The sequence below is a fragment of the Drosophila teissieri genome, chromosome 2R (genome assembly GCF_016746235.2).
Source record: "Drosophila teissieri strain GT53w chromosome 2R, Prin_Dtei_1.1, whole genome shotgun sequence".
Classification (NCBI taxonomy): domain Eukaryota; kingdom Metazoa; phylum Arthropoda; class Insecta; order Diptera; family Drosophilidae; genus Drosophila; species Drosophila teissieri.
The window spans coordinates 2777777-2789923 of NC_053030.1; the positions used below are offsets into that span (position 1 = coordinate 2777777).

At 36.8% G+C, this 12147-nt stretch overlaps 1 protein-coding gene across 1 annotated transcript; it reads right to left on the bottom strand.

Moving 5' to 3' along the window:
- Positions 1–248: 248 nt before the first annotated feature.
- Positions 249–5365, bottom strand: LOC122612606 (cullin-2). The gene is made up of 9 exons (XM_043786338.1): positions 5244–5365; positions 4826–5001; positions 3922–4146; positions 2786–3863; positions 2505–2622; positions 2338–2444; positions 922–1290; positions 752–865; positions 249–693 (listed from the first exon to the last, which is right to left on the bottom strand). The coding sequence occupies exons 2-9, from the start codon at positions 4942–4944 to the stop codon at positions 562–564; spliced, it is 2262 nt and encodes a 753-aa protein (XP_043642273.1). The 5' UTR covers positions 4945–5001; positions 5244–5365; the 3' UTR covers positions 249–561.
- Between the last annotated feature and the right edge of the window lie 6782 nt (positions 5366–12147).

Sequence of the window (12147 nt, forward strand, 5' to 3'; positions counted from 1 at the left end):
TAAAAATGTAACACTGCTTGTTGCATAGCATTCATTACTATAAAATTAGTTTGGTATTAAAAATGATCCGAAATTTGATACAAATGCTTACGAATCCGGGACATGTACGCAAAGCGTTTTATATTCCTGTGCACAGCATAAGACATAAATCATTTGAAAGACATTGGGTTAAACATTTTTTTCGGATTTATTATACATTTTCCAGCAAATTGTTTTGCTTTGTGCGTGTGAATAAAACCAGATAAATATACAATACATAAAAGGAATATAATATATATCTACAATTGTATAGGACACACGCATTAAATCAAAATGGCGCAGCTAACTAAGCTAAATTAAAAGTATCAGTAACATCGATTGATCTTTACACACCTTTCATACCAATATGCTATGATCATAAAAATAACAAAACAAAATTGCTTGACCTTTTGATTTTTTTGTAACATTGATAGTTGTTTTCAAACAAAACAAACTGCTTGGCTAGCAATTCCTTGTTGTGTGTATTGGGGGGTTGTAGTCCGGGAAGGATCTTCTTCAGGAATACAAAATTTCTACAGCAGTCTATGCCATGTAGCTATATTCATCGCCCGAGTTCGCAGTTCGCTCAATATATTGTTTGTCAATTAATGACTCCACACATTTCTTGATCATTGCTATGTTAGGAGTAAAACTAACCTTCGATAAAGAAAGAACCTAGAGAAAAAAATATGACATGTAGTTTTAATTGACAGTCAGGTGTTTTAGGTATTACCTCTTGTATTAAAGCATTGTGCTTTAAGACTTTACGCGCTTTCATAATTCTAACAATGGCGGCTTGTAGAAAGAGTTTTCGGTCCTCATCCACCGAGTTAATCGTGTGTTCCACCTATATAAAAAATGTTGTTAGGAAACCAGGTACCAGTTGAAATCTAAAAGACTTGCCTCCTGTGGCGTTTCCTTTTGCAAAGCCGAACTTATTTTAAACTTTGTACGCTTATTTGTGTAATCCAAATTTAGTTCTATTCGAGTCTCACCGGCGAGATTCTCTGAGCTGGCATTTAAAAGCTTTGACTCGATAATAGGCTGCATGTGCTTTTGAAACGTTTCGTTGTTTAGCTGCAAGGTGTTCTGGATCTCCCGACAACTCAGACTATCACAAGTCTCAAACAGCAAAATTATCGCCATCTGGTATGTCTGCATAGTCACGATGTACGATTTTTTTAAATGGCTCAACTTTAATTCCCCATGACACATATGATGTAGCCAAGTCAACTTTCGACCACTAAATAATTTATGATAATAATCCTCGAACTGGAAAATAATAACAAAGGGTACAGGATTAAAACAACAAATTTAAAATTTCGAAAGTATCTTCGACAGTCACTCGTTTTAAAATGTTTTTGGAGCGCAAGAAGTTGCTTTTTGATTCGGTACGTTAATAAACTATTATTTATATCCGTTACTCGTAGAGTAAAAGGGCATACTAGATTCGTTGAAATGTATGTAACAGGCAGAAGGAAGCGTTTCCGAAAATATATAGTATATATATTCTTGATCAGGATCAATTGCCGAGTCGTTCTGGCCATGTCAGTCTGTCTGTTTGTATGCACGTCGAGATCTCGGGAACTATAGAAGCTAGAGAGTTGAGATTAAGCATACGGTTTCCTGAGGCATAGACGCAGCGCAAGTTTGTTGCTAACGTCCACAAACCGACAAAAACTGCCTCGCCCAAACTTTTGAAAAATGTTCTGACATTTTTCACTTTTTGGTTAGTCTTGTAAAAAATTATTGTTTTGTTGATTTCAGACTAAAAATGTGTGCAACATCACCTACACAATCTACGATGTCAGCGGCGATACGACTTACAAAATCCTTGAAAAGTTAAATTAAAATTTTTACTTTTATAATTTTTATTTTTACCATAGGCATATATGGATTTAAAAAGAACTGTCTTCATTTCCTCACAAAAGCGAGTGCCAAAAAGACTTTTTTTCCAGCTTCTAATGGTAGTTCCCTCCTCAAAAAGGGGGATACTTTAAACTTTTTAAAATTCACACATTTTAAGAGATACACGAGAGACTACGATTTTAAGGGAAGTTTTTTTTACATGAAGTACTTACTGTATTTACTTAGCTTTCTTCTAAGTATCTTAGAAATGCTTTTATTTTGCGTTTTAAAATATTTCTCTAGGTTTTTGAACCCTATATAATATTTTGAATATTGTTTAAAAGCATCTCTTTAAATAATTGACTAAATAAAACAGTTAAGTAAAAACATCTATTGCAAGCTTTAAATCAAAAAATTGCCAAGATTTGTCAAAGTAAAATAAAATATATTTTTTTTTTACGAAAAACGTACCATTTTAATAGATTTTTCAAATTCCTGTGGTACTGCAAATGGTATAACTTGAGTAGACCCCAAAGGCCAAGCGCCCGCCTGCAGTACCTTTATGGCAAGGTTGATGCCTGCGTAAAAATATACATAAAAATAAACTGTCTTTAAAGATTATATTTCTCCAGTCTCACCTAAGTCCACATTGCTATCCTTAAGGTGAGTATTAAACTTATTGTTCAAATCAGTAGATACCGATATATCCGTAAACATGCGATGAAGTTTATTGGTAAATTCATAACCGCAGGCTTGCTGTAAATATAAATAAAGAATTTAAGGCAAAAATCTGATTTATTTAAGTTAAGTGTTTTTGTAAAAAGTGAATTAAAAAAATTAAATCAACATCATTTATATGGTTAGCGACATCAATTAATTAAAATCTCTGCAGTTATTTACTGTGAAGTACATTTTTTACCTTTAACCGATTGATCATTCCCTCCTCCGCATCCATGCTCTGACTCTGCTCGTGGATTAGGCGCTTGGCTAAAAGTCGGCTATAAAACTTTTGATACACATCTTTGTCCTCAATATATTTAAAGATGGTTATGTTGTTAGTAAGCTTTTGATCGATCTCTGCCTCGCAGGTCTTAGACTTTTTAAGTAGCGTATCGCAGTATTTCGCCACATACTCGGCACTACGGCAAGGCTGCCGCTCGGTGGGGCGGCGATTTATAACACTGGCGCACGCCTTGTCTAATGCGCTCAGGAATAGAGAATCGTTTTCAAAAACGTCTGCAATTAGCTCTTGGTACTTGTGATGCACCTTCAACATATTCTCTACGAACGCAATGTGGATGTTTTCGCCCTTAAGCGCAGACACGGTCTGTAAACCTTCACTTTTGATGTGATCGAGGAAGGTGGTAATGAGCTCAGACTTGAGATTGTCGGGTATGGGCTTTAGTACGATGTACATGTTGCGTAGGTCTTGACGCCGCTCCTCGGAGACCATTTCGCGGCATTCCGAGTAGATGAAGCCAAGACGATCGTTAATAAACTTCTCCTCGCACTCTTTACGGAGCTTTGGCAGGGAACTGACATGTAAAAACTTCTGGGCTCTCCGGCTCTCATATTCCAGTATCCGGATAACCTCCTGCATATACTCCGACACTGAGCACCGATGAAGCAGCTTGTTGGCCTCGTTTGTGTAGTAGGCGCCACTGGCCTCCAGCATGGGTCCTTCAAAGAGTTCCTGGTAGAGCTTAAGCGAGCCTGTTTTCTTATAGTCCTGCACCTCCACAAAGCTGTGTATCACTCCATGAATAATTTGCACGCGATGGTGATCCAAGGTGCCATTGCTAGCTCTGTCTGCGGCAATGCCCTCGAGTATGTGACGGACCAGTTCGCTGGACAAGTACTCAATCATATACAGACGCCAAATGTCTAGACCTAGCTCGCCAATCTCCATTTGCTCCGCAGCATCGCTTGACAGATTGCCGTAAAACGATTCCGTGTCGGTAATCTTCTGTTTCTTTATGTGTTGTTGATTCAGGTAGCTAAAGGAAATAAATTCCAACAATTATTGCGTTATGACAGATTCTGTTGTATTCTTACATGTACAATTGGTGCAGATACTTGATGCCCTGGCTATATTCCATCCAGGTGGTATAGTAGCGCTGGAGGAGGTCTGGGCCACCATTAGAATGCGAGCATTTGCCCTCGATCAGCACTTTTTTGGCCAGCATCTCCTGGACGTGCTGTTCGAGAAAGTGTTTTGTTTCGCCATAAAGGCGATCAGCCATCGGTTCCGGCTGCGCCACGCACAGTGTGTAAACGTCGCTATATGTTTAAGGAAGGTGTTTGGACAGACCGATGATTAGTGCGCGTTATTTTATAAATTTTATTTTGGCAATTCACACACATATACGAACAGTTGCGGTCAGAATAAAATATGCTTGTGTTAAACCGTTTTGACTAGTTGTCGTTTGTCAAAAATATTTTGTAAATGTAAATGTAAGAGAAGTCATCGATCTATTCAATTTATTTAATTGAGTTTAGTTTACCAGACAGGTCCGTAATGTATTGGTAAATATATTTTAAATAAAGCTAGAAAACAATCATTTATTATCTACACGTTAACAAAAAAATGCACTTATATTATACTACGAAATTTACCAAATCATTGTCAGCTCTTTAACAGCTATATTTGTGAATTCTCCTGTTTAATACAATAAATAACTGAACCGCTGCGTACTAATACATTATTAGTTTACCGAATAAAATGCAAAATAATGTATTGGAAACAATTTCTTAAGTTGGATTGCCGCATTAAGATTAATTTGCAAGTTTGTTTTGTTTCAAATAAGTGAATTAAGCAGGTTTTTAGAAAAGCTGAAAAATAACTATTATGACAATGCTTTATGGTGTTTGTTCTGTGTTGAGTGACTTTGTAGCCCCTAGTAACCTATCACAGGCTATCTAATTACTTCGACCGTTGCCGTGGTAGTCCAATACCTACCTAAAGCTTGTGTTCCACACCGAGCGCTCCACTTTGGTCAGCGTTATTACCGACTCGGCGATGCAGCGCAGGCGCGGCCAAACATCGACAAACTCCACTATTTTGGGCTTGAGCGACATGACAACTGGGTCTTAGTCCTAATCCTTGGTCCGTCTGGATGGATTTGGAAGTGTTTCCTGGTGGGACAAAACGGAGGCTGATTAGAACGTCGACTGATTCCGTCTTCGCGATTACAACAACGGGCGAGCGAGCGACCCTCATACGTTGGCAGACCCTACTTCTGCTTTGGTTTTTGGCATAATCGCTTAGTTTTTGCGTGTGGGCTGCCAGGTAAATGGCCTTGCCCTCGAGCAATTGCACACCAGGCCAGTTACCCCTTGATGGAACGTGAAGAGCCGTGTGCTCGCGGTCTACTCACCTGCTGCTTAACTACGCTATTACTAAATAATTACGCCGAGAATTTAGTTATTTTTGCACTTTTTTTTTGGTATCGTGAAATGGGTTGTCAGACGAAGACGATATCGATAAAAAAAAAAATAATATATATGTATATCGATATTAAAACACGACATAAAAAATGGATGTAAAAAGAATGTCGTGTCTCCACTGGCCAAACAGTTATCTTTTATTTTGGTATTAAGTTTGACCTTCTTTTCTTAAAACTGGGTAACGCCATCTTCTCAACATTTTCCTTAAAAAAACTGTAAATGCACAAACGTTAAGTTAATAGTTTTCATGTTTAATGCTTTCTTGTATTAGCATATTTATACTTCTTTTTTTTCGTTTTCCTCGGTTGCATATTCCTATGTGCGTACTATGGCTCAAACCGATTACAGATTCGATTGTCTGCTAGAATACTATGAGCCCTGAAAGTCGTGCAACGGGATCCGTTAATCTAACTAATTATTAAGCTATTACCCTAGAATAACAAACTTTTTTTCCAAATGAATATAGCCTTTTTGGATTCTTAAAAATATAGGCTTGATTCAGAACAATTTTATAATTTGGAGCGAATCGAGTTTTGAAGGTCTAAGCCATTGAATGCCTAGATGTGCGGAAATCAAACACTTTACACGTTTAATTATAAAAAAATGAAAAGCTAAGAAAACAAAGAACATATCACTTAAGCCCAAGGTAACTAAAATTTACCAAACTTTTAAAGTACTTAACAAGTCAATTGAAAAATCTCCGGCCTACCATAGTAAACAAATTTTTTTTGGCCAAATTGTTTAACATAGTTCTCCTGAAGGGTAATACACATAGTATAGCGACCCTCCAATATATCGATACAATTTTTTTTAGTACGATTTCTCTGTTGCCTTAAAATAGACCTCAGTTTCGGTGATCACCTCTTAAAGAGCTGCAAAAACATCGATGTTTACCTACATCGATGATTCAATGATTTTCACACAAAAACATCGATATATCGAAATTTTTTAGGGTGTTTTTTAAATCTATTTTTGTCCTTATCATATTATAAATAAATACCATAACTAAATCAAAATTGTTAAAAGTTATTTATAACAAAAAAAAAAAGTTAAAATAACATCAAGTTTTACTCAAATAAAAAAAATAAAGCTGCATACTAAAATTAAGGTATCCAGTCTTTTTTGTTTAAAAATAAGATCATACTAACATTTTTTGCTTTGGGAAAACTGCTCTTTTCGCTCACAACAAGTCCTGCCTTGCTAAACATCCTCTCATTTCCAGTAGAGGTGGCCGGTACGCAGAGGTATTTCAAACACAGTGCGACAGTTCCTTTTCTAGCGATTAAACTCCTTAGGAGAAAATAAATGGATTCTAAAATCCCTCCTTTTTAAAGCGAGGGTCTAAAAATGTGATCATTCCTGTCAGTATACGATTTTCATAGGGGACCAATCTTTTATTGACCCCTTGACATCTCGACCGACCTTAGTCTAGAGTGTAGTTTTTATGGCTGGGAGATTGTGTAGAATACCACTAACAACCAGAATCATCGATGACACTGTCCCAGACGTACACGAAGATGTGTGTATCGTTGCATGCTCAAAAGGTGAAAGTATTGCCTTCAAATCCTCCAAAATGGATATTTCATCCGATGCTAGCGGCATTTACCCTTTGGGCGTGTTCAGTAGAACAATTGCGATGGCAACCTTTGTAATCAAAATTCGATCCACCATGTAAAAGGCGCTATTCAAGATGGTTGGACACACTTGTTTCAAACTACATGGGCGTTCGCAATCCTGAGCATCTCTAAATTTGGAATACGCAATTGTGCTTCTTTTGAAAAACGAAACAATGCGCTTCCATTTTTCAAGAATGGGTTTAATGTTTTCTGATGCCAAACAGTCCTGGACTGTCAAATTAATTGAATGCGCAAAGCAGGAAATATGTCTTATTTTCAGAATCTCACATGCTTTTGTCATGTTTTTGGCGTTATCTGGCCTTCTTTTCATTGTATGCATTAGTCATTAAAACATTTCTCAAGGTGGTTCGTGAAGGCAATTCATACCTTGGATTAAGGAGGCTTACTGTCCAGTGTTTGTTTTCGGTTCTATCAATTTATGATAGAATTGATGGCTGTTGTCTTTGTGGCAATTCACTAACTGTCCTCTTTGAGTGGCAAGACAAGTTAGTCATATTTCCACTTGTTGGGTATGTTTTGCCAAATGTAATAAATTTGGCTGTCTTGCCATCAGGCGATTTGTCAAAATATTTCCCAGCAGTTGATTGTCCATATTTTTTTTCGGTTATTATAAATTACATTACAAGCCATATGATTGACTAATTACCATTGCTGGTCTGCTCTTAAAAAGAATTCTGCATTTCCGAACGCCGCACAGTGGACCAGATGATTTTTCTAGCGGGACAAAATTCATTGTATGTTTCAGCAGGTGGTCTGCAAATATTTGGCGTACAGTTTCGTGTTTGTTAATTAACTTTTAATTGAAACAAAGTAAAACAAATTGATTCAACAACTTCTGTTAACTTTAGGAAAAGGTATGTTCTAAATAAAACAATGTGTTGCGACCCGTATTTTTATGTTTAGTAAAAAAAAGTGTTTGAAGTTTGTTATTTTACCAGGTATGGCATTATGCTAATAGCTTATTTGGACTATAACTAACTAACCTTGTTCCCTCTTGTTCAAGCTGGTTTTAGCAATTATGTGTCGTGTTAGTCTTTGTGTCGTTAATATGTCCACAGTTATATGTCCAACTTCGACCAACTGTAAAGTCTGAGGCACTTTTTAGGTGAAATGTCAGCCCAAAAGCGCGTGCTTTATTCCACTTGGCTTAGCGAAAATGATCCCGCAAAGAGAGCTATCGTTTTAAAAGAATTGGTATTTGGTACAATTTTAATGAACCGCCAGCTTTCTGAAATGGAATCTGAAAGTATTACTAGAAAATTAACTAGTTTTATGAGCCGACTTACAGAAAAATTGAAATCATGTCATTAAAACAGAACTTATTTCGAGAAAAAAAACGAGAAATGGCTTGAAATGCCACTGTTAATATACAATGTACCATCAAATTCAGATCTGGGTCGCCCCAAGAAGGATTTTGGTGACCTGTGCACCAAGGCTCAAACCAGAAAAGTGTCTAATCTTGTGAAGGAAACAACATGTGTTGAATTAATGGTGGCAGCAAGCTCCAGCCTATCTGTGCACAAAATCTGTGCAAAAAGATTCGTCAGATTCATCCGATTCTGATTAATTTCTGATGAGAAATATATAATCAATTTATCAAAAGTCCAAAATATACATTTTCAGTCAAATCTGTTTTTGTTTACTTTAGTTATTACTAAAGTTCCGCTAGCTGGGCAGCCTGGCCCACTGTGCGCCGCCAACACCATATTAATCACAATCTATAATAATCTGATAATTTATTTTAGTTTATTTTATTGAATTGATAAAAAAAAATGTCTAGCTTTCCAAGCTCTTTTCCTGCAAAGTAAAACGGAAACATCAAACATCCGATTCTTAAAAAACATAGATGCATCGCCGATGTTTCTTCCAGCTTTAAACTCTTTATTGGACGAGCATTCTTTTGAGATCTGAGAACAGAAATGGTCGCTGGGTGCTAGATTTAGATTATACGGTGGATGCGGATGAAATTCGAAGCCAAATTCATGAATTTTTGCCATCGTTCTCACTGACTTCTGCGGTAATTTCTGTAATATGTAGTCCATTATGTAGTAGTCACTGTTGATGGTCCTTCTTTTTTAAGGGAATCAACGAAAATAATTATAACACCGAAAAATATTGTTTTGGATTAGTTCTTAAAGGCATGTTTTGTCAATTGACTAGTTCTCATATGCTTCAGTATTTGGCATCACCATACCAGATCCGTGCACCCCCAAAAAAAATAATCTTTTAATCTAAAATTTTATTTTTTAATCTAAAATTTTATTTACAAATATGTTCATTCTTCTTCAACTTCGAGCTCTATTTCTGCACCTTCATATAAATCCTTATCAGAGCCCTGGTTCAAAGTTTGTCGGCGATGGTAATTTTAGAAGATGTAATCTGCCGGCAGAGTTATTTTTAAAATTTTTTTTTTGCCTTTTTTTAAAATTTTAGCTTGAAATGTATGGATCAGAGAATTCCATAGCTCTATAAAATTCATCAGCCATATGGCTTAATCGGCTATTTTTTCGGGCATGTGATGTCCTATCGTTTTTATAGTGCTTGTTCCTTGCTTCTGAAGCATTTTCTCCTAAACATACAACTGGGACCAAATATGAGTTCATCATTTGTCAACCGTGTACGTGTACTAATATTTTATGAATCGTCGGCGACATCGGATACCAAGGATATTCACATATAGCAAAAATGTTTTCTCACAAAATATTTTGAATTTCTCAACATAAACGCAATGTTCACATGAAATAGTGATTATAACTATATAGAAATTATATAAAATGTTTTCATCAAAGCTTGTGATTGATGAAAATAATTGGTAATTCCGAAATGCTCTTCTAGCCGTGTTTCCATCATTATTATTCCCACTTCCATTTGCTTGGGAATGCACATGTAGGCTTACATGTTGCTTTTTCCGAGACATCATAGTAGCTGGAATATACGGGAACGACGGTTTTTTAACGGTTTTATGATTATATAATTTTTTTATATATACGTATACACGACCCTATAACCAGTTTGTATGATATTTCTAAATATTTTTCATCAAATGTTCCAACCACCAGTTATCTTTCCAGAAAATTGAGGACAGAGTAAGGTGCATATCCTTGAACAGAAATCTCACCCCCACCCTTACGATAATCCTTATGACTTCTTGTGCGCGCAGGTACACCCCCTTCCAAGATTGCTTGTGCGCGAAGGTGTGCAATTTTAATTTTGAGAGTTTTTATGAAAAGTCGTATTTTTAAATTCAGAATCGTTGAAAGCATACCATTGGAAAGGGCTTGAAAAATGCTTTCCAATGATACCTACTACACGAAAACAGGCCAAAATCGCCGATTCGGTATATGCTATAGAAAAAAAAAACATTTTTAAGCCCTTTCCAATGGTAAGCGCCCACCTTTTCGGACTTCCCCATTGCAGTCTGTGCAGTCTGCAGTCTGCGAAGGCTCCTTAATTCAAGAACCAACCAGGTGGATTCTAAGAGTAGACCCCCCTGTAGATTTCAAACTCTCTAATCCTAGTGTATAATAATGGATCCCCTTAAATTGCTCAGGATTATTTCTTATAATACCTCAGCACTCAGCACTGCATTCTTATAATATAATTTCGTTCGAACTTTTTCGGGGTACCACGTCTATCCGTTATAATTCTTTGTGTGGACTCAAACCATTTACTGTGAAAAATTTTAATAACAAATTAAAATATATAAACAAAAAAAAAATTTTACACAATTTAAAATGGAATCATCAGTGCCTTGTGATTTGTGCAACCAATGCATCGAAATTAGTGAGTTTGATTCTCATTAAGCGAAGTGCTCAGAACTCAGTAAAGCCTGGATATTAAACTCTAAAATGACTTATGTGACTTATGCTCTAATCTAGTATAAAATGGTGAATTTGATGATCACTACCAACGCTGTGAAGGACCCCGAAATGCATTCAACATTTTAATACATCGAAAGAGGAAAACTGGATGAAGTCAAATCATCAAGAAGACCACCCTATGACACCCGCTAAGTCTTTAAAACGATTGAGGATGGTAGAGGATAAGGAAATATCTAAACCCCCCAAAAAAAAAACAAATTGACTTAAGAAGGGAACTCTTATGTCCTCTTATGCGGTGAAAAGTACCAGGCATCCAGAGATCGTCAACATATTTTAACCGATATTCATAAAAATGAATGCGTTTTGTTTACTCTCTTTTTCGTGCGTTGTCCGTAGTGCTGTTTGGTGTTGTTTTTGTACTTAACTGCACGGTGCACCCGCTCTCTCGCTCTCCCACACAAAATCTTAAAGTGCACACTGCGCTCTTGCGGTACATTTTCTGATTTTATCTTTTGGTACAGTGGTCAAAAGCCAATTAAACATGGAAACCAATGTTGTCTGCTTTCATAACAAATGCCGTCAGGTAATAAAGCCTGATCAGTCAAAAATGACCTGTTGGCTATGTGATAGAATGGTGCACACTAAGTGCGCTGGTTTTAACGGCCGAACAAGTGATGACCTAGCTAAAGGCCCTAATCTAAAATACCTCAAATGTTGCTTAGATCGGCAGCTAAAAAAGATTCGGTGCAATCCGATCAATCGGTTGTGGAGGGAGTCCAGCCTGGGATTGCTACAGATTCCGTTTTGTCCGCACTGGTTTCTCAACCGGTGATTCCACCCGTCCCGAATTGTTTACCACCACAAAGGAATATTAAGTCCGGACTACCGGCACAAGTTGGCACTTCAGAAATACAACCTGCAGTGCCAAAACCCCTCTCGGTGGTTCCACTAAAGAAACGAATTTTTGTTTCTCGGCTTTCCCCTGATCAAACATTATCTGATGTACTGTCTTATATACAAGACAAAACAAAAGCCGACAACATAAAAGTGGAAAAATTTAACTTTTCTTATGCTAGGGACATCTCATCTTTCAAGATAACTGTCCCAAATGAGCTATTCTCAACCATATGTTCTGGTGATTTTTGGCCGGAAAGTATGATTGTGAAAGAGTTTGAAGCTAAGATTAAAAATAGAAAAAAAGGGCCCGAGGGAATTAAACTTCCCACAAGTGGCCAGATCACTGCCCCATCCTCCTCTACTACTTCTACTTCTTTATCTTCAAAAAACTAAAATCTAGTCTCACTATCTGTTATCAAAATGTAAGAGGCTTGTGTAGTAAGCTAACTAATTTGTATTCTAATAGTCTTTCCTTTGCA

Excerpts from the sequence above, each read along its gene's own strand:
- LOC122612606 (XM_043786338.1), bottom strand. The coding sequence starts at position 4,944 with ATGTCGCTCAAGCCCAAAATAGTGGAGTTTGTCGATGTTTGGCCGCGC. Across the intron at positions 3,864-3,921 it reads TATCTGCACCAATTGTACAT|CTACCTGAATCAACAACACA; the intron begins GTAAGAATACAA and ends TATTTCCTTTAG. Across the intron at positions 866-921 it reads AAAAGGAAACGCCACAGGAG|GTGGAACACACGATTAACTC; the intron begins GCAAGTCTTTTA and ends TTTTTTATATAG.